Below are 26,734 nucleotides of genomic sequence, written 5' to 3'. Positions count from 1 at the left end.
TCGGAAGTTGCCCAGTGCGAACTAGCTCCTGGTCAAGGCTACCTCATAATGGTGGCGATAGTTTTACGTCATAATAGGACAGTTTCTCGTTTATTCTGAGCGGCGTAATCTAGATTCCCCTTTCATTTCCTGTTGCAGTTGGAGAATTACGTCACTTATGCCCTGTTGTGCATGTGTGATGTTGGCACGAACTGGTCAGCCACATGTTAATCTTGTGTGCTGTGTGAATCTAGTTCCTGTAGTTAATTTATGATTCAGTGGCGTTCTTTTGACCCCTTCCACAAACGGGGTTGAGTAATTGATAAAGACTGACAAATTAAACAGGAAGATAATGGCAAGCAGTTCATTGCTGCTGAGGAAATTAAATTTGTTAGATTTAACAAAATTAACTTAACCTTGGATTATTAAGTGAATCAAGCTAAGTGTATCTTCCACATACAACCATTGTTAAGAAACTATTTCATCATCCTAACGTTATCGCATGCTTTATGGCTGTTACATAAGATGAATTAGTTGGTTGTCATACCCCAACATCCAGGATGTTTCTTTAGCAATAGTATAGAAATGGTTTCTTGGTTGGTTCTCCACCACAAATAGTTTTTTTTTTAACTGTATAGGTTAGTGTTTCAACTTTTGAAATAGAGAAAGCCCTGGAAAGGGGCCTGCTTATACAATGGGCAGTGCTTTTACTCCTCTGGCACAATGAAATTACAAATGGTACATTATGCTTCCTCCCCCCCTCCCCCCCAATAAACAGTTAGGAGAGCAGTGTCTCTGAAACAGTATTTCCAAATCAAGGCTCAGATCACAACTCTCTACCACTAAACCAGTGTTTTTTGGAATCAGAAGTCTCTGCCACTTAAACCAATGCTTGAATTAGCTCTCTTAGGCAAAAAACAAAAAACAAAAGCAGTCCTATACTACCTCAGATGAATGCCATATGGTGCTTGATAATCAGTCACAATTTATAAGCTTATTCGCTACTCCCTCACTTTTGTGCATCAGCCAGAAGACAGCAGAGCCATTGCTCTTTCCGAGATTGCAGCTGCAAAGTCTCACCTCTGTTGCTTTATAAAAACAGCATATATTAATGCCATCAAACACCAACCCTCTGTTCTAGTATGTCTAGAACTGGAGTCTTCAATCTTGGAGCATTAAAGGAAATTTCCTCTTAGGCAGATAGAGTGCAGCTGCAGCAAAAAGACATGTCCAGGTAGATCTAGAGGTTTTATAACCCTAATACAAGGGACAGTGATCACTGTCAGCTGCAATGGAATACTTGTGTTAGCCCAAATACTGATGAAAACATCTAATCCCCCATCATCAGCACTGTCTGGTATAATACAGGTAGTCCTCATTTAGCAACTGCCTCATTTAGTGACTGTTCAGTTATGATGGTGATGAAAAAGTAACTTTCCAACCAACCCTCGCATTTACATTTGCAGGTCTGTAAAGCAAAAGGAAGCTGAAGTAAAATAAGCACCATCCCAGTTCTACTTAGTGGATGCTTTGCTTAACAACCGAGTTGCTGGTCCCAACCTGTAAGTAAATTTGCCTTTGAATTGAGCATGATCTTGACCTATATTGACATCTCCATACAATTTTGTTAGTCGTCATTGCCTTCTTCCAGGATGTTTTTCCACCAATACAGACTAACCATCTCTACTTCCCAGATGTTCCCTAGCTTTCTAGATCAGCCAACGCTGCCTAGGTACTACCCACCCCAAAAAAGGATTTAGCTATCACTCCTTTTCTCGCCATGCTAAATTGACTTGAGCATGGTATAGCTTTCCCCAATCAGGTGCTCTTTAGAGAGATAGAACTTTTACTAATTTTACTAATAGTCTGTCTCCCTTTGTGGGTGTCTCCATAGTAAAAGAAATTAATATTGCAAATATGATTCTCAAAATATGATCTAGATACTAAACAAGTTGAAGAGCATTATAACATCTTAAAAGGCTAAACAAGCCTATTGTATGAGCTTTCGTAGATCATAATCAACTTGTTAGATTTATCAAAAAATACTAGAAAAGCGCCCAGTTTTGTGATGTAAATGACTAGGTATACTTGTTTTCATATTAGTATCTTGTTCTTCATAGAATTCTAAAAGTAGTCCATTATTATTTATATATTATGTTCAAGTCACTCTACACATTTACCACTTACTTTTTCCAGCTAAACAATTTTAAACAATGATTCTTCTGCATAATATATAAGGCTCACAAGACCTGTCAACAGGCTTTTTCTTTTCCAAAACAATTTCAGCTCTCTCTCTCAGTACCAGAAACACTGGACAGGACAGTATCCTGCTTAGAAAATACATCTTAAAAGCAGCCAATTAGACAATGTAATCCAAGTAGCAGCAGAGTGGTTTCCACTTTGAAAAGCGTCTCCAATCATGGCATACATATTACAAACATGAAAGTTACCAGACTTAAAAGTATGTAACATACGCAAACATTTTTAAGTAATTCTATGCTTAAATATGGAATCATGTGGAGGAGGGGAGGGGGCAAAATGAAGCTACAGTATATTATTCAATTAAAATTAAAACAGTGCAAGAATTATTCAAAATAGTGTTTCATCTGGCTAATTCATAGAAAAACTAGGCCACTTTTAGTTTATTACCTTCTTTCTTATGAATGTTTTAGCTGGCATCAAATTTCTATTTGAAGATTTTTGGAGGCAAATTTCTATTTGAAGCATAAATATTCAAATGAATATTTAAGCCTGACACTAGGGGGAAATGAAGAGCAATGATGGTGCTAATAGTACTATTTCTCTTTAACAGTTATCCCTTTTTGTTTTATGTAGATCTTAAGAAAACCTCAATTTTGGAAATTTTTCCAGGAAAGGAAAAGCTCATGCTGTATTTAGCTACATAATAGTTCATATACAGAGACTTATTTATAGACTTAAAAATGCCTTGGCTAGGATCTACAGAACCAAGCAATTTCTCCCTGCTCCTGAGCAGCAACCCACTGCTTCATGGCCAACTACTTGAAATTGAAGCTTATCAGCCCAGTTCATTCCATGAAAAAGTTTTAAGAATCACAAAGCGTGCACAACACTTTAACATGCCGAGTGCATACAAGCACTTTTCCCCCAAACTTTGTTATTCTATTACTACTTTATTGAATGGTAAATAAAAACTAGTTACAAAATAAGAGGAAAGCACTGTTATACATGTTTTGATTTTCACATTGAGACAGTCAATTACAGTGGTTTGTTGGTATATCCCCATTTTTACACTAGAAGAGTTTCACCATCATTCAACAAATGTTTGATACCGACAATTACAAGTAAGAATTTAACTTCCATTGTAATAGGCACATTTTTTCTAGCTATTTAAAAATCCAAGTTCTGTGATCAGGATATATTCAGCAACTATTTGGGAGTATTATTCAGTCTATGAAATTATTCACTGCCTTCTGCTCAAACCAAAGGAAATTGAGCTGTGTGTAAAAGGGTCATAACGTGTAGGAGAGACTGCTAATACTAAGAATGGGTAGTGTACTGAGATTGATTTATGATCTCTCCCAAGTTCTTTTTCAGTAGCACAGAAGCAGTAACCTCATATTCTTTTGCTTACAAGTATGGCAAAAAGTAGATTTCATCTGGAACATTGAGAATATATAATTTTTAAGACTATGCTTAGGTGAAATTAGACTTCACAATTGAGACTTTTCCACTTTAAATGCTACAATTAAATGTCAGAAGACCTATTTCATAGAATCGGCTTTCTTCCTATTTGAAAAAATGCTAATAGAATTATAGGAGTAACTATTTGCCTGCCCAGTATTATCAGAGATTACCAAATCTGATCCTTAGATTTCCATTTTATATGTACTATATATGTTTTCTGAAAACAGCTCAGTTTGTGACTCAATATAATTTGGATCCTTCAAAGGTTCAAAGAGACATAAAAGCTACTTTTTATTAAATACAACATGATATGTGCTTGCCATACATTTTAAAGTCAACCATCTTTCAAACTTAGTTCACAAGTTTATTATGAAAAATGCTGCAACTCTCTCCTGCAGCAACGTCTTACAGAAAAAAATGGTTCTTTCAAAATAATTCACTATGATAAACACATACATGGGACACGTAGAAGAAAAGTGTGAGAGAAAAAATGGGGTGGGAACAGAGTTCAGATGAAACAATAATACAATTAAGTTAAACTGTTTCCCTAAAAAACAAAATAAGAACACAAATAAGAAAAATCGGTCTTGGTGCTTGTTTAAAATGTTCATTAAGTTTCAATGATAGTTTGCTATTCTTATCTACAATCATGCTGGAAAGCTAAAGCTAAATGGAAAGTTACTTGTAATTCACGAAGTGTTAAATGTCTACGTATTAATATTTGCAGTCTCTCAGAGAAAGCAAAAGTAACTACAAGTAGAACTATGCCAGAAACTGATTTCTTGACCAACAATGTTGCTTCAAGCATGCAATGAACTGGTTCATTCTAAAGTGGTCACAGTCGCTGACAGACAAGAGGCTTTGAATTTCAATATGGCACATCTTTTGGTCCATGTGAAAACAGGTTTCAATGTTAAATGTTTTCTGACACTTTGGAGTTACTGTTGCTCTTCCCATGTTCTTTAGGTCAGCACATGGTTCATGGCAATACTGTACAAGTGGAAAATCTCATTACAGGAAGTAGTCTGGGGTGCGACGAGTAACATGTGGTTCACCTCTGCGTGGTGCTGGATCAAACTGCAAACTGGAAGAGAGAATCAGATTTTGTTGATCTACTAATATTTTTAAAATAATCTATAATATACTTAATACTGTTTGAAATTTCAAAGAACTCTTCAGAACAATCTCTGCAGAAGGACAGAGAAGCTTCCCTGTAATTGTGGCAAGGTAGGAGCCCCTTTGGGTTAAAGAGGATTCCCACCAAAACTTTTCTGCTTTAGAAGGTTCCCAAAGGAAGTTTTATTCAGGCACAAAATTAATGTCTTGTCATTTACTGAGTCTACACAAAGAGGAGAACCTCATGTGGCACAGAGTGGTAGGTGGCAGTATTGCAACTGAAATTCTCCCCACGACCCGAGTTCGATTCCAGCGGAAGCTGGATTCTCGGGTAGCCGGCTGAGGTCGATTCAGCCTTCCATCCTTCCGAGGCCGGTAAAATGAGTACCCAGCTTGCTGGGGAAGGTGATGACTGGGGAAGGCAATGGCAAACCACCCCGCTATAGTTTGCCAAGAAAACATTGCGAAAGCAGCGTCCCTCCCAAAGGGTCAGACGTGACTTGGTGCTTGCACAGGGGACCTTTCACTTTCCTTTTTCACACAAAGAGGAACTCAATCTATTTGTGTGGATCTCAGAAATAAAAAAACTCCTTAAAATGCATAGTATTGATAAAACAGAAGCAAGTATCTTAACAAATATGTTAAGAAACATAACTTGGAGCTTAAGCTGTAGTTTAAAAACCTGATCCAGAAAAATAATTTCAAGAAAGATTGCTATTAAGCCTTATAATAACTTATGAATCAATGAACACACCCTGAAATTTCCAAACAAAAATGTATTTGATTTTTAAACTATGCAAATCTAAAATAAATTTGACATTCTACAAATACTCTGTTCTCTGAAATATCTGACAAGACCAGATCAGACAACAACGCAAATTTATTTCCAACTGCATGAACTTATTTTTGTGAATGAGTTTTAACTAGGAGTTATAAATAATGCCTTTGATAATTCTCATAGGAGTATTTTTTAAATACTTACAATGAATATTTTAGAGTATCATCAAGCTCCATAATTGCAGCTTGGTTACCACAACGGTAACAATAATTTGGAGCACTAAAAATTGTTACTACATTCCGATCATGACACCAATTGTATCCCTAGGGGAAAAAAAATAAATGTTACTTTAATATAAGAGCCCCCACAGGTAATATAGGCTGCAGTTATAATAAAATGTATTACTGTATTAAAACATGTCTGGATATGATTTAGGTTTGTTTTAAACAAATACCTCAAAACAGTTTAGAACAGCTCAACACAAGCTTACCTCCATTACCAGCTGATGAGCTCTTGAAACCAACGTAAGACCATTAGCATGGTTGAAAGTTTCTGAAATATCTTGTCCAAAAGTATAGCCAGCCCCTCGAGGAGAAATGCCCCAACCACCGCGATCATCAGGATCTGACCACAGCAAATCACACATTGGACCCTAGGAAAGATGTCAGCGTTATTATTTAGCCTTTAAAAATGGAAGATGCCTGATACATAGAAACTTCAAAAGGAAACATTCAAAATGGCAATTGAATGGCTAAGTATGTTGGGAACAGCATGCTTTTATCCAGTACTAATGGCAAAAATTAGCTGTGATGCTAGAAATCCAGCATTTCCCATGTTGAATTTCATACTTCTGGCATGCTTAAGAATTCAATTAAAGCTATCTTTCTTGTAAAGAACAGATATATTGTAACACATTTTGGCAATGAATGCATTTCTGCCAAAAAAAAGTTTAAAAATTGAGTACCACCAGCATCTCCTTGCCCAAACTCTAGCCATCTATAGAAAGAGGTTTCTTTCAGAACAGTGAAAATACAACTCAGAACAGTGAAAATTAGATAAACATTGTAAGTTTGAATTGTGATTGTCAACACTAGCAGTCACTACACATAACTAGTTTACTCCCTCACTCCAAGGCCAGTGAAGATTGAGGTAGTTAAGTTCATTCATTTTTCTTTAACATAATATGCAAATCAAGACTGAAAAATTTCTCAGAAATATAAGAAATTATTCCCACTCAGAATCCATTTTACTTCACTCTTATGGATATACCTTTATCTGCAGCAGCTAAGACATTCCAGGTAACACTTCTTTGGTGCCTTTTAATTATTGGAATCTCTTTGTTCCAGCAGAAAATCACCTAATATGAGAACTCTTGCTATACATAGTTTTCCATCCCACGGCTATTTTGAAAGGTCCCTCAACCAACAGTGGAAAGCATGGGGCTTGCAAGAGAAACTGACTGCTAAAATAATTTCCCGCTCCATTTTGCTGATACCCCTTCTCAATCAAAGAGCACTAGACACAAATCTCTGACAATCGTAAGACGTTTAGGTAGCAAGACTGGCAGGTACATGTAGCAGTACCCACAGTATTCTGCAACACGTTACTAATCTATGAGAGAATTAACCAATTTTGATGAATGTGGAATTAGAGACAGGGCATTAACTTCTAACTCTACATAACTCTGAATCCACCATTATGAAGATCAGAACAAAGATGATGCTACTAGACAGAAAATTTATTGTCTTTCAGATGTTGCTGAACTACGATTCGGGGTATCCCTTAACTTGGTCTTGTTGGTGAGGGTTAACTGAAATCCAGCAAGAAGGAGAATGCCACAAACTCTCCACTTGTGCACTACTACTCTATCATATCAGGAGTTTTGGTACTCAGGACTGTCCTCCTAGATTGAAATTCTGTGTCCCTTAGTAGGAGTCCACATAATCAGTGATTAGTTGATTCATTTCTGTTTTTCATTAAAATCAAATGAAACAATAGACAGCAATTTTAATAAGTAACTCTAGAAAGAGCCCAAACCATCTCAACAAGTAAAGCATTTAAAGTAGCATGGTGAAATGAGAAGTTTATTTCAACTCTAGAGTCATCAATAATTTGAAGAATACCAGATTTCCGGGGAAGAAATGGCGGAAAACGGCTTCATGAAAAGCAGAGCCAACAACGGTGGTGGAATGAAGAGCCGGCGAGTAGATTGACATTTCAGTAATTCCTCTCTAGATATGGAGAGGACTTGAGATCACCCAGAAGTACTCAGACAGCTGCTCCTCACAAGGAGACCACAAGACAGCAGTCTCTGGCAGATTTAGAGCTCTGGGAGACAAGGGAATAGCCATCTTGCTCAAACCATGGTTGGCATCTTTGAAAGGACACTAAGTTCACAAACGTCCTTTTCTAATCTCTTTCAGAAATTGCCTGTTAACTGCTCTTCACCTACTAGGAACCTTTGGATCAATAAGTGTTACAACACCAGGTGAGTTTCCTTCAATCCTTAGTGAAAGAAGTTTTAACTTAACTTTTTAAGTTCTGAAAAAAAAATTAACTTTCAGAACTTTAAAAAAAAAAATATTGAGTTCCCAAGGCTTCCGGTGGGAATGGCAGACTGAACAGCTGTGCCTGTGGGCTCAGTGGGCAGAGTTGACAATGCGGCAACTTTTTTAGGGCTCAGACAGGTTCTCCTGCAGCCCAGAAACATTCTCCGGATAAAGGAAAACACCTGGAATCACCCCATCTGCCCTCCGTACAGCCACTTGCAGCCAGAAGATCACAAACAAACAGCGTTTCGCATTCCATGGTTAAGAGCCAGCTGGGAGGCGAGTCCGTCATCACTTTCCAAGCTGCGCTGTAGCCTTAAAAGGACACTAAGACCAGCCACCCCATTTCTAAGTCACCAATTTGTATTTTTTTTTAAGTATATCTATCTATTTAAGGCAAAACTGAAATACTTTGGCCACATAATGAGAAGACAGGACAGCGTGGAGAAGATGTTGATGCTAGGGAGAGTGGAGGGCAGAAGGAAGAGGGGCCAACCAAGGGCAAGATGGATGGATGATATTCTAGAGGTGACGGACTTGTCCCTGGGGAAGCTGGGGGTGTTGACGACCGACAGGAAGCTCTGGCATGGGCTGGTCCATGAAGTCACGAAGAGTCGGAAGCGACTAAACGAATAAACAACAACAACATATCGACCCCAAGAGAGGCTTTCTACAGCAAGGAGAAGCTGGTTCTCTTGGTGCTTAACGTTATTTTTCGGATTACTTTAAAAAAAATTAAGTTTGGGATTTCGTTTTCCTTCCAAATATAAAGGAGGATTGAGGGTAAATAATTGTCTTAGATATTAGCATTTTCCTACACGCTGAATTGGCTGATTTGAACCTGCAGCTTTGTTTTCACTTTCCCTTGAAAACTCTGTTTATCTCACTTTCACTTTGTGTAAACATACTTTGGAACTTTTTCATATCTTCGACTTTCGTTGGTTAAGCTCGTAGGGGGCGCCATAATCTACTGCATGAGACATGGAGGATTTCAAACAGATTTTTTCTGATTTCCACCAAGATTTTAGACAGATTTCTTCTGACTTCTGTCAAGCTTTTAGGCAAGATGTTCAGGGCATTGTAGAAAATACGAGATCTAAAATGTGCCATCAGGTTGGGGATGCGGTGGATGAAACTGAGGAATTTAACAGCGATAGAAAGGTTGCTTTTAAGAGTGAGATTGGGATTTTTATTGAGATGGTGGATGAAGATTGGATAGTAGACATGGAGAAATTTAAGGGAGAGAGAGATCTGCAAGCCATGAGTGAGATTGACTTTCTGGTAGAATGCCATGAAAAGAACTTGGAATTTTTGAGGGTGGCAGTTGAGCTCTTTGAGTCTTTCAAGAGAAAAGCTCTGTGCATATTGTGGGCATATGTAAATGCTCTGGTTTATTTTGAAGTGGGATAAAGGTTGAAGAATGTTTATCTGGTTTGCTTTAAGGATTTGATTGATGTTATTTGCTTTTAAAGATTTGGATTTTCTGTTTTGAATTGTCTTTTTCTTCTGGGTTAAGATTAGGATTTTTAAAACTGTTGTATTATCAAGTATAATAGCAGACAATCTATGTGCTTTTTAATTTGATTCTTATTATGGTAGACAGAAATGTATAGAATAATGGTAGGAAAGAAATAATTAAATGTGTTATCTTTTGGAGGGAGAAAGATGTTTAGGTGGTTTATATGAATTTTTTTTCTTCAATTTCATATAAGGGGGAAGAGTAGCTGTATTTAGTGATCTTTATTATGTGCTAAAGTGGAATGATTTATAGAAGTAATGTGGTGTTTTGGTTTAATATAGAGTAAGAGGTTGATTATGGAAATTTTTGTATATCCTTGCTGTTAAAAGTCAGAAGCCACATCTTTTGTAAATTTGAAAATTCTTTCTCTTGTGCTTTTGCACCTTTTTAGTTCTTTTTTCTTTGTAGTTTTTTTTGTAGTTTTTATTCTTCTCTTGAAACTTAATAAAATTTACTATTAAAAAAGAACTTAAAAAAATTAAAAAGCAAAAGGGTGATTATAACTTTGATTTTATAAAGTTAAAACAGACTAAGGATCCAGATAAATTTGAAATAAGATTTTGGAATTAATTATAATCTTTCCCATGGGTAAATGTTTTTAATTATTTTTTTGAAAAATGTTGAGTCTTTAAAAATTGGACACTAGAGAGAACTAGAAATTATATTTTAAGGAGAACACTCAAACTCAACTCAATTGCAGAATGAAGCAAAATATTTTAACATTGGACATACTGAAGGCTATTTTTGAACAATGGACCCAGAAGTTAATTTTAAAAGAGTGTCTGCCTCTATACACAGACTGTGTTTAAAAGATGTTACGGAAGAGGAACAAGTTTTACCTGACAAAACTGAGACTGATTTGAAAGGGGATTTAAAAATGACAGGCTACAGGAATGACATGGAAAAGGATATTACACTGGACCTACGAAAGAAACTGGCTGATGCCTTAATAATTAAAAAGGGTATACAACAGCAAACCAAGAGAGTGACCTGGATAATTTTCCCATATTGGATCTACAAAAGAGGCTTATTAAACCTCTGAAGAATTTTATGAGAAGGGGCAAAGAAAAAACGAAAAGAAATCAAATTCTAGGCCATTATATGATGGGACTAAAGACCAAGATTGTTAAAAGTAAAGGGAAGGAATATAAAGTTGATTTATTTGATCAAAGTTGGAATAAGTATGTTGTTATCTCTGGTAACTCTCAATGGACTTTTGCTGACACCAGGACTGAAATGACAAGGCTTTATGGATTTGTTTATAGATAAGAGATGGGATATGGGAAGAAGGGCTCATTTGTTGTATTTTAAGAGAAGGGGTTACTAAAATTGCTTAAACTTGTGATGAAGGGGGAAATCACTTCTTTATACATTTCTTTTTCTTTACTATATTCTTTTTTTTCCTGTTTTCTCTTTTCTCTTTTTCTTACTTCTCTTTTCTGCACCTTCTCTTTTTTTATTTTTTTAATTTGTATTAGTTTTTATTGTTGTAATCTTTAATAAAATTACTATAAAAAATCAAAAGAAAAAAATTGAAGAGTACCATTAGACGTTAACATGTACTATACACAATCGCAACTCAGACTTCGTACTCAAATGGCATTTAGTTACCTCATGTGGAACTTCTTGAAGACGATCAAGTGCTCTGATATGATCCAGTGTATCTATAGATGGAGAGAGCCCTCCGTGTAGACAGAAAATCTGTGAAAGTATTGAAGCGATTATTCAAGCCACTTCTTTGAATTACTGTATCAAAAACTACAGCTAGCTGAACATGTTTATGGAAAGTTATATATGATTTTAAAAGAAAAACGTATGATCAAAATGCATTGGAACATTCACTATATTTTGTGTGTCTCCTACTATTGACAAAAAGTATTCATATTTTCAGCATACCTGTCCATCCACCAAGGCAGTAAGAGGAAGATAGTCAAAAAGATCTGTGAAGTATTTCCAGACATTTGCGTTTCCGTATTTCCTTAAACACTCATCATAGAAACCGTATACTTGGGTGATCTGCCTGCTTTCATGGTTCCCTCGAAGGATAGTGATGCGTTCACGGTAACGGACCTACAGAACAAGGTAATTAGTATGATCAGAGCAATTAAGAGCTGTATCATTTTTATGGTCTCTGAGTTGGCTTGTGCCCATCTCGTCTTCCCCTACCATAACAGGTTTATGGAGAAAACGTAATTTTTTTAACACCTATTTCTGGAAAACTAGGTTAAACAGGTCACATTTTAAAAATCTGTACAAACCCACCCCCCATTTGTTTAGCTTGATGATGCCACTATATGCGGGGGGGGGGATAAATTCAAGAGTGGAATCTTATCAGTCCTAGATGTCTTTTTCCATCTTACTGAGATGGAGATACAGACCAAAGAAACAGAAGTTCTAACTATATTTTAGCACCTTATATAGTATATAGGAGTTTCTTTGAATTACACAATTATATAATTTTCTCCTGTATAATTTTTATTTTGCACAGAATTTTCAACAGTACTAAATCCTTAAAGTAATTCAGAATATAAATACATTTTAGTGTACAAAATATTTGTAAGTAACCCCAAAACTTTCTGTATGCCTCTGTTATTTCTAATACATTTTTAAAATGTATTTTTATTACCTTAAGCGCTACCAGAAGTGTTACTGTTTCAACAGAGTAGTAACCCCTATCAACGTAGTCCCCCATAAACAAGTAATTTGTGTCTGGTGATTTGCCTCCAATTCTGAAAAGTTCCATGAGATCGTGAAATTGTCCGTGGACATCTCCGCAAACTGTTACTGGACATCTTACTTCTTGAACGTTGGATTCTTTTGTTAAGATTTCTTTAGCCTGCAACAGAGCAAAAACTCAACTTAACATTAAGTAATTAACATTTTAAAATGCCCAATAACATATCTGACACAAAATATACAGCATATATACTATTTATTTCTGTTTTTGAACAGTATTTATTATGCATAAGCACAATTCACTTGGACCCATGGCAGCATAAAATATAACGTTTCTAGTCCTTCAAAAAAAAGTCTATCACTTTTTCCCTGACCAAACTGGTCAGCTGTGCCATTTCCGCAAGCTCCGTCAGTTTTATAATCCAATCTTCTACTGTGGGTATGGGGAGGGGGGTGTCACTGTTGCAGAGCCTCCTCCCCAAGGAAAAGGTGCAACCAATGCACTAGCTAGAGCTCAGGCAAAAGCACATCCTGCACAGCCTCCAGTTGCCTATCTGGTAGTAGCTAAGTCATGAAGCCAGTCCTTCGGGGGAAAGCTACACCTCCTAGAGTTACCTTTGGAGCAGAGGGAGTACCAGATGGTTTCTGGACAAACAGTAGCCCAGTCTTGCTGGAATTCAATTTTATCCTGCTTTTTCCCCATCCAAATTCTACAGCTTCCAAGTACCAGGTCAGGCCTTCCACCGCACTTGGGGTAGACATGTATACCTGAGTACCATCATCATACCAATGATACCTCATCATAGACCAACATATGACCTCTACAATGTCACACCTAAGTCTTGAATTTCAAATCAGTAGCCTGACAGATTAATATTTAGTTCACACATTTCTGAGGTTGGCAGAATAAAGCCAGACAAGTCTAAATCACTTTTATGATGGTTCAGTCTAGAAAAAATTAAACCCAATTCTCAAGTGTAAAATAATAATGATGTTCAAGGTAACTGTCTACTAAAATAAATTTAGGAAACTGTTCAAGATGGAAGAGATTCATATATGCACTGCACCCAAAGCAATTACTTGTTTGCAAGAGGTTGAAATAGCAATCGTAGCAACAATCTATTAAGAAAAGTTAAGTTTTAGCCCCCAAGTTGCAGAAAAGCCTCAATTCAGAGCTGAAGGATTTGGTTCCCCCAGTGATTGTCAGTTAGTTATACTTCTGTAAGAACTAGGGTCCTACCTGCAGACAACCCAAGCTATACAGAAAAATATATTGTAAACAACATCAATGTGTACCAATTGCAAGACTTGTTCAAATCTCATGTGTATGATTAAGAGAACAGTCAATTGCTTTCAGCATGATCTTGCCTTTCCCCCACAAAAATATCAAAATATTAACGAACAGCTAAATATTTTGCTGCTAGACAAAACTACAGAAATAGTAGCTATTTATTAGAAAATGGAAGCTGATGCAATTTCAGATAAATTAACGTACATATGTTTGGCCAAGATACATGTACTTTCTTTACTGAATTAGATGGAACTTGTATTCTTTCTGATGGAATAAAGCCTGGTATGTTTTAGATGAACATTGTACAAACTGTGGGCCAAAAAAGGATGCACTTTTCTCTATATGTTATTGTGGGCAACCAAGACAAATGCATACAACACAGATATAGTCTCCTATACAGATATATACATCAGCTCCTGGGAATGAGAACTATGAAGCAGTACAAAATATTGGAATCCTTCAGCATATTTCAACATCTTTTCCCCAAAGCAACGTAGCTAGAGAATGATAAAAGTATTACTATGGTCGGAAGCCAGTACCTAAAGTCTACACCTCTCCCCATCAGCATTCTTCCCTATAGAGATAAAGTGACAATATTTATATATGTCTATATCATTAAAAAGGTTTAGAAAGATCTAATAACTGTCTGCACTGTTACCTGACTTCGATGGTATATTTGGTAAGTTACATATAGAAACTTCAAATGGTGTCTTCTTTTAGAACACCTAGATATTATTGTCTCTGAGGAAAAGGCTACCTAAAGCACGCATATAGTGGATATACACTTATGCAACCACGTTATTCTAGTTTATTTTTATTTTTTCCTCTGAAAGATTTCAGTTTGTTTTTCAATTGAATTGTACAGCTTATATGTTATATTACAGATGGAAAAAATTCTGAAGTGATTTATCTTGGTCTCATTTTTTCTACACCTCAACAACCTGGCATTTTAACAGGGGTATGTAGACTTTTTATATCCACTGTATATAAAAGTCCTACTGCAAAACAGTGAAACATCTCTAAATAAAAAGTGCAGAAAACTTTCAGTTAGAAAATTACCAACTAAAAATCTCTTTGTCCCATAGTTCAAAGTGAAAACTTGTATCACAGAAAAGATGCATGTTTGTTCAGTCTGCTCAGCAATGGAACTGAAGGAGGAAGCAGGCAAACTAAAGATAATCAGACATGTCCCGTTTTACACTACTTTCATAAGTACGAAAAAGTTCTGCAGGCCAATCTTCCCCATCTGCATAACATTTCATCTTTTTGCATTGCTACTCAACATTATCCTATGCAAAGCAGACTTTGGATTCAGTATTGTAATTAAAGTTATTACTAGTGAAGCACCAAAGCTCAGCACTGCTAATAGTGCTGAGAATAATAAGAGAATTAGCCTGTAACTTCTCTCCTTTACAAACGCAGCCAATTTTGCAGAATAAGATTGTTGTTCGGGACATCTTGTACTTTTTTTTTTTTAATTGGCTGCCTTTTAAAAGGCAGGCAACACCAGTGCTATTTTCATATTAAGCCTCATATATAACAACATCCAGAAAGCTTTGTGAACTAATGCATTCTGTTTTAGAATAAGTAATATATACTCTATGCACCTGAAAGGTCAGATTTCTCTATAAGTAGTCTATTTTTAAAATGTAAACTCTGCCATACTTTCATTGACATTATGGCATAATTTCCAGCCATTTACCTTTCAAATAACTATTTGCCAACAAAAATAAAAAGTATTATTAAATACAAGGTTGCGTTAACCAGTGTTAGCCTCCAAAAATCAGTATTACTGATTAAAGTGAAATAAATTGAGATATACACATGAAATTACTAACATAACAATTATAATCAATTTTCTAAGCCTGGAAAGCAAACTGTTTGGATGTAACCAGCCCTAATGATGATAGTTTTGTTTAAAATGTAGACAAAGTGCAAAAGCAGAAAATGTTTCAGCTTTCTTAAGTATCACTTAGTTTTTCTCTCTTCTAGCATGCAACAAATGCCTATATTCAAATCCAGGTCAATATACGGTCTTTTTAGGGCACAAAAAATTGAGGGAGGCACTGGGCACCCTTAAAATTCTATGAGCATGCCATGGCATTTTCACAATATGACTATCATGGTCAGGTCACAAGCATGGGTTTACCTGAAGACAGACTGATACAGCTGTTCTCTGGGACTCTTTAACCACAGCATGTCCCTATTATATCATCAGTTATGACCCCTGTAATCCATGGAAGCTAGTAATAAAAAAAAATCTGCAGCTTCCACACCAAAAATATTACCTATTTGATCATAGCTACTAGGTCACAATCCTTATCAGCTTTATTTGAAGACACATATTTCCATTCATATAATAGAGCCATGAAAAGATGAAAATGCAATTTTACTTAATAAGATAATGAAGATCCAACAAATAAAAAATTCTTAAGCAGCAGCAATAAACACTGCATTGTCACAACAAAATAGCACTTTGGATCTTTTCAGTTAACAGACGAACGTTAGCATGCCTGCAAAGCTGTCCATCCAAGTATGTATGCTTTCCAGAGATAACTGCCTGAAGTTAAATCACAGTGTTGATTTTAAATGTGACTAGACAATCCATGATCCACTGGGTCATCGTTTCAGAGATTTTCCTTATCAGATTCCTCAGTGCCTTCAACAATGGCAGAGCTTCAAATGTACTGGAAAAGTTCTTAAAAATTCAGGGAGAGACGTATCTTCCTTGAAAGTAGCCAACGTTGAACTGTATAGCTCAGTCAAACATAAGGAGTTGACCACAGGAAATGTCTTATGGCATTTTGTATTATGTGATAAAATGTTTTATAAAATTTGCCAAATTTCTATTCCACAGGAGTCATGGGTGGATTTTGGATGCATTCTATAAATTAGTCTACTCGAGGTACCTTGGTTCAAAACTTGTTGCCCTATGATGCACTGTTTCATCCAGTTAAAGGTTACCAAGTATCAAACAGACACAAGAGTTTTAGTAGTATATAGATTGGGTATCTAAAAATCAAGCAAATTATTGTTCATTTAATATTACTTAATATTACATTTTCAAATAATCTTCTACAAGCATTATCATTGTCAACAGCAGGTGTCTTAAGAATACTTGCAGAAACTGATTTTAAAAAAGTTCATCAATGGTCTAATACAGTTTGACTACACCCAATGCTCTACCATCACAGAAATGAAGCAAATGAGAACATATTCTATACCTCAATTAAATTATCTCAACATAAGCATCTATTGGCTTTCTAAAATTTATAAAAATGACATAAATACAAGGAAACAAGTTCAAAACAAATTAAAGCTCTGTAAATAAAGATTCTTATTTGAAGCAATGTAGAGTACAGATAATTGTTTCCCAAAATGTTTTTAATCTACAGGTAGTCCTCATTTAACAACCCTAGTTGGCACCAGTCATTAAGTGATGCAGTTAAGTGAAATGTCATGTGACCGCTTCGCTTAGCAACAGCAGGCCCAGTAATCCCAGTTGCTGTTTTTGAGTGAATCCCATGCAGTCATTAGGCAAAGACCCACCCAGATCCAAGCCATTCTTGGAAGAAGGTAAGGGACCATCCACCTATCTCCCCCCATCTCTGCCCTTCTGGCTGCCTGCCTACCCACTGCCGCCAGCTGCTCCTGCCCACCACCATGCCCACCACTACTGTACTGGCTGGGGCCTTCTTTCATGCCAGTATAGCTGGAGCTTTCTCTCATGCACCAGCCAGGTCCTTCTTTCATGATAGAAGGACCCAGGTAGCACACAAAAGAAGGCCGAGACACGAAATAAAGCTCTGGCTGTGCAAAAGAAGGGTCCTCCTTTCATGCCAGCACAGCCAGGGACTTCTTTCACATGCCAGCTTTCTTTTACATGAGGCCCACAGATTACCAAAGCAACAACCCTACTTCCCACAAGAGGAGCTGTGTAAGAACATTATTCAGACGAGCACTAACGCACTGCAGCAACCCAGAACACCAGAAAAAGGAAACAGATCATCTATACAGCAGCTTCCAGCAAAATGGATACCCATTCAACTTTATGAAAAAGTGCCTGACCACTCAACCCACTACAACCCAACCAACAGAAGCTATGAAAAGGATAACACTGCCATACATCAGAAACATCTCAGAAACTACCAACAGACTGTTACAACCACACTGCATCACCGTAGCACACAAATCTACCTTCAGAACATCTTAAGTAACCCAAAACACCCAGTAGCCCAAGAAGAAAAAACAGGAGTCATCTACAACATACAGTGTAATGACTATAGCAGCCACTATGTAGGACAGACAGGCAGAAGACTAGCAGAGCACACCCACAAACACCAACAGAAGACACAATGAAAGCTCCTTAATTTCACAACACATGGACAGACTTAACCATACTTTCAACTGGGAAACTGTGAGCATCTTAAACTAAGCCAAATTGAAAAACACTAGAGAATTCCTGGAAGCCTGGCACTCAGACAAAGCAGCCATCAACAGACACATAGAGGTAAACAACATTTACATACCGTTCAAAAGAGACAACAGAAAAGCCAAAAGACCAGGACACTCCTTTGCCAGCAATCAACACCCAGACATGCAAAGATTAACACTAGGATTAATATCAGGTGAACAATCAAACAGCACAATATACCCTTATCAAGGAGCTATTAACTCAATCAAACAAGCAGCAACAGCAGCCCAATCAAGGAACTCCCAAGGAGAGAACACCTCCTCCACCAACACAAGCAGGGCAAGCCACGGTATATAAACCGAGAGCAAGGCCCACTCCCTCTTTGCACTGAAGATGTTGCCTAGTCTGGCAATGAAACATCTGTAAGAAAACAACAAGGCTCAGAGAGCACCAAGGATTCCACAATTAATGTTTTAATTTATCACCAGTCATGGCTATGCACAATGTTTTAAAACTAAAATTAATGAAAATATTCTATAAATTTAAATAGCACAGATACAAATATTAATTATCAAATTTGTATTCTAGCATAATCAACAAGGATTCCTGGTAATTAGAAGTACCAGTACAGTAGTCCTCAAGTTACGACTGCAATTGGGACTGGGATTGCCGACGCTAAGCGATGAGGTCGTAAAGCATGTTACATGACTGCTTCGCTTAATGACAGCAATCCAGGCAGTCTCAGTTGCCATTGTAACCCAAGACACACAGGTTGCTAAGCAGGAAGGAGAGGGAATCCAAGGTAAGGAGTGTGGGGTTGCTGCATGGGGGTGGGAGATGCCTGGCACAGGCCACATGTGAGTCAGGGAGGTGGTGTTCAGTGCAGTGCAAGCTCAGAAAGGCCAGGGAACAACAGCATGGGGTACATGTGATTCCAGTGAGGCCAGGGAAAGAGGAAGCAGGGTGTGTGTGATCACAGGAAGGCCATGGAAAGAGGGCACGAAGTACATGTGCAATCACAGGGAGGCCATGGAAAGAGGATGAGGGTACATGCATGTGTGCGATCGCAGGGAAGCCATGGAAAGAGAGTGTGGGGTGCAAGTGTGAGTGTAGGGAGGCCGAGGAAGCCAGCAGCAAAGGTCATAAATGGTGATCACGTGACCGTGGGGGCGTTACAATGGCTGCAACTTCGAGTACTGGTCATAAGTCCCTTTGTTCAGCACCACTGTAACTTCGAATGGTTGCTGAATGAATGGTCATAACTCAACGACTACCTGTAATGGAAACAACCTAGTTGTAATGAGTTTTATCTTGGTAACTTTCGTTCAAACTTAGCCTTATGTGAGGCTATTTAGAAGGTAGTTCAGAAACATAGTGCAAGTAGAAATGCAAGAGTTCAACCAGAGCCATGGACTTCAGATTAGTGTTCAGGCCTAGTCAGTCAACCTAACTGAACACCCCTTTTGATATATATAGACATACACACACAGACACACACACACACTTCTGCCAAAAGACCATAGAAGTCCCTAATAATACTTTATCATCTGAAGGAGCTGAAATGAGAATAAGAATTACAGATAGTCCTCGAGTTATGATAGTTAATTGGGACCAGAATTTCTGTTGCTAAGCAATGCGGTTGTAAAGTGCAACATCATGCGACCTCATCACTTAGCAATGGCAATCCCGGCAATCCCTGTTGCTGTCGTTAACTGTATTACACTGGTTGTAAGCAAAGGACCCACCCCAATACAAGCCATTCCGGGCTTGATCCTTCCCAGCCCTGAGCCTTGGTAAAATAAGCAATTGCCTCCAACTCCCATCCACCCACCTGTCCTCCCATCTTTGCCCTTTTGGCTACCCTGCACCCTTCCTTGCAGGGTCGCAAGCAGCCCCAGAACTGCATGAGCCACCCCAGCAGCATGGCACAAAGCTGCAGCACCCCAGGAATCCCCAGCGGCCCCAGAGGCGTGGCATGAAGCCTCAGCCACCCCAGCCCAGCCCCCCTCACCATCCTGCGCCCTGAGGCCCCTACCACCCTGCGCTCTGCCAGCACAGCTGACCTTCATCGTCTTCTTGTTCCTGCTGATGAGGCATGCTTCGCCTGGCCCTTCACAAAGCAGCTGCTGGCCACGTGAGGCCATCTTCCCCAGGTCTTACGAGGAAACCGCTGTGTGTGATCTTGGGAAGAAAGCTTGTGTGGCCAGCAGCTGCCTCACGAAGAGCCAGGCCAGGCATGCTTGGTCAGCAGCGGGAGCAAGAAGGTGAAGGGGACCAAAAGGGCACAGATGGGGGGAGATTAGTGGGGGGAAGTTGAAGCATCCCTGGGGTCTTAAGTGCAGGAGAGCTGCCAAGTTCCTGAATTTTGATCACGTGACTGTGGGGGCGCTGCAACAGCCATAACTTCAGGGACCGGTTGTTAAGTCCCTTTGTTCACTGCCATCGTAACTTCAAATGGTCACTGAACGAATGGTTGTAACTCGAGAACTACCTGTATTTTCACTGGTATTTCCCAGTGAAAATGGTATTAAATGCTACCTGTATTTTCACTGGTATTTTCACTGCCTTCCATCTCTTGAGTAATTCAGTAACATTCAATTACTTTTTCTTTATGGCAGCAAAATATTTCTGTTCTCACATTGCAGCATTTTCTGTTCTTAGGTGACACTATTTAATCCTTATGGTATAGTTTTAACTTTTATACCTTATATAGTACTTTTGCATGTATATTTGATTTGGTGATAGTCTGCCTCTTAAAGCATTAAATTAAGACCTCATATGGTTTATGAGTAGAGTGAACGCATTCAGACTTTGCCACAGTATTTTTCAAGCATTCACCAGAACTAATTAGGATTTTAAGTCAGTAGGTGATAGGAACATTTGTACCACCCCAACCCCAACCTGCAGCCTCTCAGGAGGACCCACAACCATGAGAACTGGACCATGAGCAGAATTTTTGTTTTTGGTTTTTTGTATCCTTCCACCCCATGCAGTATGCTGGATATAAACAAGAGTCTGGAAATGCAACTTGTCATCCTAGCCTCTTGTAAGATCTCAAGAGAGGCTTACAGAAGAACTAGATGCCAAAATGAAGAATGGGGAAGTTCAGAGCTTGAGGTTGAGATCATGCACAAACTATTACAATGACTGATTACTGTTCACTTTATATCATTTGTTTCATTAACCAAAACTGTACATTACAACCTGAACTGTAGTTACATAGAATAGACACAATGAGTTTTCAGTAAGCTCAGATGCAGCTAAAACAACCAATAAAGAACTTCATGTGCACATGTTCAAGCACAAGTAAAAGCAAATGTAGACTCTCAGTTAACCGGAACTCAAGCAACCAGCAGGCAAAAAAAATCCAGCATGCTCAAGCAACAGGCAGAAAAAACCAGCACTCTCAAGCAACCAGCAAAACAATCTGTATCTCTGCTGCCATCTAGTGGGTATTAGGGTTTAACAGTAACTCTCAAGCAGCCAGAAACTACATTTATCCGGCATCTATCAATCCCCAGGGGTGCTGGTTAACTGAGAGTCTACTGTAAATATTTTCTGTCAACAAAATAGCAGTACTGCCTCCACTGCATCCTAAGTAATTTTCTAATGCAACTTTCTGTACGATCCAAGTTTTACTTCAGCCCCTGTTTTACTTCAGCCCGTGGACAGATGTAGAACGTGGAATAGCACTCAGAAGAATGCTTTGGTAATTTTGCAAAATGCTTATGATTAAGTCATCCACATCTACTGAATGTAAATGCCACAATCCATTCTGCTTCTTGCTTCAGTTTTGTCTTGGACATATTAAGTGAACCCTTCTAATGCTCCTGAAACATTATTTAAATTCCCTATTACTGACTACTGTATCTTTCTAGATAGGCTTAAATTGTTTACACTGCATAATGATCATGATCCCACTCCCACCTGGTAGGCCCATTCCAGTAAGTTAAAGACAAAGGAAAGAGCACTATAGTTACATATGGCTTCCAAAATAGAGAAAATATTTTTTCTAGGTATAATTTTATTTTTGCAAATATAGATATTCTCTAAATTAGGTTTTTTTCCCTTAAAACCCAGTAACAAGCATTCAGCTGACTTTTCTGCCCACAATATTTTTCCACAGCTACAATTGGTCATCATGTTATTACTTGAGCCATGAAGTCATCCAAATCATGATTTCCTCATAAAATATATACCACTGCAAAGACCTAGTTACTATTTAGCTCAAAGCAATCATGTGATGAGATCCTACAAGACTCTATTATTCTTGCTATTTGTTATTAAGATTTTTGTCTTAAGCAACACTTAAAAGCTGATATATAAAACATAAAAGATTCAAAACATGTTTGATTCCAAAAACTGAACTTTTAAACTTTAAGCTATCAGTCTAAGTGAATGACTTTCAATAAACCTTAAGCATATCTCATGAGACACTGAAATACACAAAACTATAGACCATAACATCCATCCATCCAATTTGTCTCCACCCATCTCCTCCCATCAGGGGACTCTGGGTGGTTTACAACAATCGATTAAAAACATCATCATCTTGGATCCCTTGGTTTTTATTTGGAATGCTACACATAATCCAAACTAAGACAATTAATGTTTCAGTGAGGTCATAACACAGGGCTTTAAATACTAACTGAAATGCTGATCAGATGAGTAACACTGAAAAGCTTCATTACTTCTTATGAGAACCTTGAATACTATATACTCCGATTCACCAGGTTTCTATTACTATCTAATCCAATTCAGAACTAATTAGCAATTGCATATTTAGCTATTTATACTTATCCTCATATCTCAATTAAAGGCATACCAGTATAAAAACAGCAAGCTATTTTAACTAGAAAAGAGAACCAGCATGGAATAAATGGACAAACTATTATCTTTCTTAACAACCTATCAGACAGGAAGAGGCAATATAGTTTACTATATTTCCAGTATCTGTGACAGTGGGGCAATATTTCTTGTCATTAATATCAGAATTCAACTGAAAAATTAAACTATTTAATTTCCTTACAGCAAATCACTACTGTAGCTTAAATAGACTCACCTCTTAAGCACTTTGCCTTAAATATCTGACTTCTTAGTATAAAGAATTCTTTATGGTCAATTTTTCCTATGCCCATGTTATTCCTTGCTGTGTTTAAACAAAACCTGCCACTTATATTGAAAATGACCTCTTCTGTCCACAGAATAAAACATTCTGTAGCAAACTGCTAAGAATTTTCTCTGTCCAAAACAACTTAAAAAAAAATGACATTCTTCCCTTCTTCTATAATTTGTTATCATCAAACAGTAGGTATTTTCTAGAAGATGTTATACAGGAATACTGCACTAAGTGCTGAGCACTAACAAGACTGGAATCAAAAATACTACCAGACTGCTTTAAGGACACTAAGATTTACCAAAATAATTTTAAAAACTCTTTGTAAAATGGTAACTCCAAGCAATGACCCAATGCAAAATGAACATGACAATAGCCTCAGAAGTATGAGCGTCAGCTTGAAAAGAAAAACAGAACAAGAGATGACTGCTAACCTAAACAAAAATTTGAGAAAAGCTAAGCTTTTCTATAAGTATGCTATAATATTTTGTACAAGTCTGACCGGTATATCATTATGCATTCTTATTTTATTGGATAAATGACTCAGTTTTATAAAAGCATTTCTTTAGTAGATTCACTTCTGAACTTTTCAGAACATAAATTGGCAGGAATGTCTATCTCAAGTGTGGTATAATCTGAACAACCCAAAGAAGTTGGTGAATTTTCCAGTAACATTTAAAGACATTTTAGATAGGTTTGGAAGTCACAATTTTTACCTGCTATTCCTATCATATTGGCAAAAAAGTTATGATGAATCTGCAAGACAATATTTCAATTATTCATTTATGTATCACTGAACAGACAGAAAAGCTTCCTAGTCTCAGACCATTCACATCTAATGTTAAAATCATGCTGGCCTTACCACAAATTACCACTACATTTGTTTCTACAATTTAACCTCACTGCTTAGATTACAGATAATCCTTGTTTAGCAACCACAACTGAGACCAGCAACTCGGTCATTAAGTGAAGCAATCACTAACTGAAACCATGACTGCTCTTATGATATTACTTCAGCTTTCCTTTGCTTTACAGACCTGTGAAGGTCATAAATGCAAGGATTAGTTGGAAAATTACTTATTCATCATTGTAACCGCAAATAGTCACTAAACGAGGCAGTCGCTAAACAAAGACTACCTGTATTTTTATTTTTCTCTGCTGTTCCAGGCATTCGAGAATGTCTTCCAAATTATTTACCTATCAAAGGTAAACAGACTTCTCTGAGTATGGAAAGGATTCATTTGCCATCTTTAATGTCTAACTCTTTAACAAAACCAGAAAAATTGTAGCTTCAAATACAGCATCCCATAATAAATGAGCTGTAAATTCAGTGTATATTAGGCTCCTTTGAGTGTTTTGCATACAAAGAATGCATGCCTAATAAACAACTAAAGAGAAAGGATTAATTTACCGTAAATAGGCAACATTAAAATAAAACCTCCATTACCTATTTTTCTCCTTCCTGCCAAAGTACTGGAAAATCTCCATCCCCAAATCTGTATAGTTCAAAACGGAATTACTACCATTTCTACCATTTTTTAGTATGTAAAGAACATATGTATGCATGTTTAGTATGTAAAATGACAGAATTCAAAATATTTCACATTAACATTGCAAAAGGAGCATACCAGGCTACTTTAGCAAACTTATCAAGAAACAGCAGTAAATACAGACCAAAATGGTTTCCTCACATAATGAACTTGGCTGACTTAATCAGACAACCATTAATTCTAAAAATAAACTAGCCCATCTGAGAAAATTATGTTTATACTAGAATTCTAAGTAAGTTCCTTCCATGGGTTCCATTGAAATCTACAACTAATTGTTTATATCAAAAATCATCCTAACAGTTTTACCTGTTATGTCACTGAAGGTTAAATACAAAAAACTTATGAAAATGACCAAATCAGTACACAAGTCTCATCAAATACATTTCTAGCCAAAAAACACTTTCTTCATAAACTGTAAGCCTCAGTAAGTCTGAACTTCAGTTAAATGCAATTAATTATAACATGTATTGACTAACCCAGGAATCCATTTAAAATAGGTGCTGAGAAAATATTTCCTACTTGCTTTCTCCTGCTGTCATTTAAGTTTAAATTAATTTAATGAACGGTATTCAAATACATTATAAAAAAATCAGTTGCATTTTAGTATGAAGGAATCTGACGGTAAATGTTACAATCCAATTTAACTGATTCATCACTACATGCTACTGCAATACAAGAAATCATATCCATAGACCCCAGGGTGATCCACTGACTTTCTTTTCCATACTCCTCCAATTATTCCAACAATATGCTCTTCTATGTGTCTACTCAGAAGTAAGCTGCATGAAGTTCAGTGGAATAAAATGCCAAGGAAGCCTTGTAAAATTACAGCCTATGGGCATAAATCACGATCAAGGCAAGCAACGATATTATGATCGCAGGAATTAATGCTGAACCATCTCGATCCAAGGTTGGGGCTACCGAGAGGGCTGGGGGTTGTGCTAGTTTAGAGCAATACATTTCGCTCATTTTTTCTCGCCGGAATCCCACCAAACCTCCCCCTCCATCACTCTCCCTTGCATCAAAACCCGCCCGCCGAACACAAGGGACTTTGTAGCAGCATATTTTCGGAGAAAGGCGCCATTTTAAGAGCTAGTGGGAGGAAGAGGAGCGGGCGATGCGACAGGGGGCGCAGAACCGGCGGGGGAAGTGATCCACTCAGCCATACTGACTACTCCGCGGAGTAAAAATACCTCAGGGGCGCTCCACGGGGCCTGCAGGGTAGGCAGCCTCGCCGCAAAGAGCCCCTTCCCTTCGCTACACCTGCCCCTGGGACACACCCCGCTCTGCCTTCCCTGGGCAGATTTACTTCCACCTTCGCCACCGCCGCTTCTTCTCCTTTCGTACCGCCGGGATGGCCCCCTTGCGGTAGCTCCCAACTCTGCGCTTGAGAGCGGCAGTCCCCGCGCCCTCCCCGGCCCGCACCCGGTTCCCCATCTCAGCGGAGCCCACTTCGCTCAATGCCGCCGCCGCCGCCCGCGATCCCACCTTAGCGCCCTTCCAGACCTCCCCCGGTCCCGGCGCGTCTCCGCAGAGGCTCCTTTCCCGGCCGTCGGGCCTCTTCGCCCCCACCGGCACTCCCCACCCCGACGGGGTCCTGGGTCTTCCCCCGCTTCCCGCGGAACCGCCATTGGCTGCCCACCTTCTCGCACAGGCTCTTCACTTGCCCTTCCGAGAGCTGCTTGCATTCGTTCAGCTGCTCGACCCACTGGTCGAGCTCCTTCGTGAAGACCTTCTCCTCCATCCTCGCTGCTCCCGCCGCCGCCGCCGCTTACTGCCTTCCTTCTCTCCCTCGCCGGTACCCACCACCCCGCCCCACCTCCGCCCACCCTTCTCCTCCCTCCCCCTCACAGAGTTTAGGGGAGGCTGCTACGCGTCGGGAAGAAGCGAGGGGTGGACCGAGGAGAAGGAGAGATACATGCACGGCAGAACCTCTCCCTCCAAGGCAGCGAGGACCAGCAGCTGCAGCTACTTCTCACGCTCGCTGGTCCGGTCCGCTCTCCGTGTAATGGCTGCCGCGCCTTGACGTCACCCCCACACTTCCCACCCTCCTTAGACCAGCTCAGACGCACCAGACGAC

At 38.5% G+C, this 26,734-nt stretch overlaps 1 protein-coding gene across 1 annotated transcript; it reads right to left on the bottom strand.

Annotated features, from left to right (window-relative positions):
- Positions 1-3,911: 3,911 nt before the first annotated feature.
- PPP2CA (protein phosphatase 2 catalytic subunit alpha) lies at positions 3,912-26,703 on the bottom strand. Its single transcript, XM_063292301.1, has 7 exons — positions 26,297-26,703; positions 12,234-12,443; positions 11,504-11,677; positions 11,219-11,308; positions 6,030-6,191; positions 5,744-5,862; positions 3,912-4,729 (listed from the first exon to the last, which is right to left on the bottom strand). Exons 1-7 carry the CDS (start codon positions 26,396-26,398, stop codon positions 4,657-4,659), a joined length of 930 nt encoding a protein of 309 aa, XP_063148371.1. The 5' UTR covers positions 26,399-26,703; the 3' UTR covers positions 3,912-4,656.
- Between the last annotated feature and the right edge of the window lie 31 nt (positions 26,704-26,734).

The sequence above is a fragment of the Candoia aspera genome, chromosome 2 (genome assembly GCF_035149785.1).
Source record: "Candoia aspera isolate rCanAsp1 chromosome 2, rCanAsp1.hap2, whole genome shotgun sequence".
NCBI lineage: Eukaryota > Metazoa > Chordata > Lepidosauria > Squamata > Boidae > Candoia > Candoia aspera.
The sequence above is the reverse complement of the archived record's forward strand: the minus strand, read 5'-3'. Positions and strand labels throughout refer to the sequence as shown.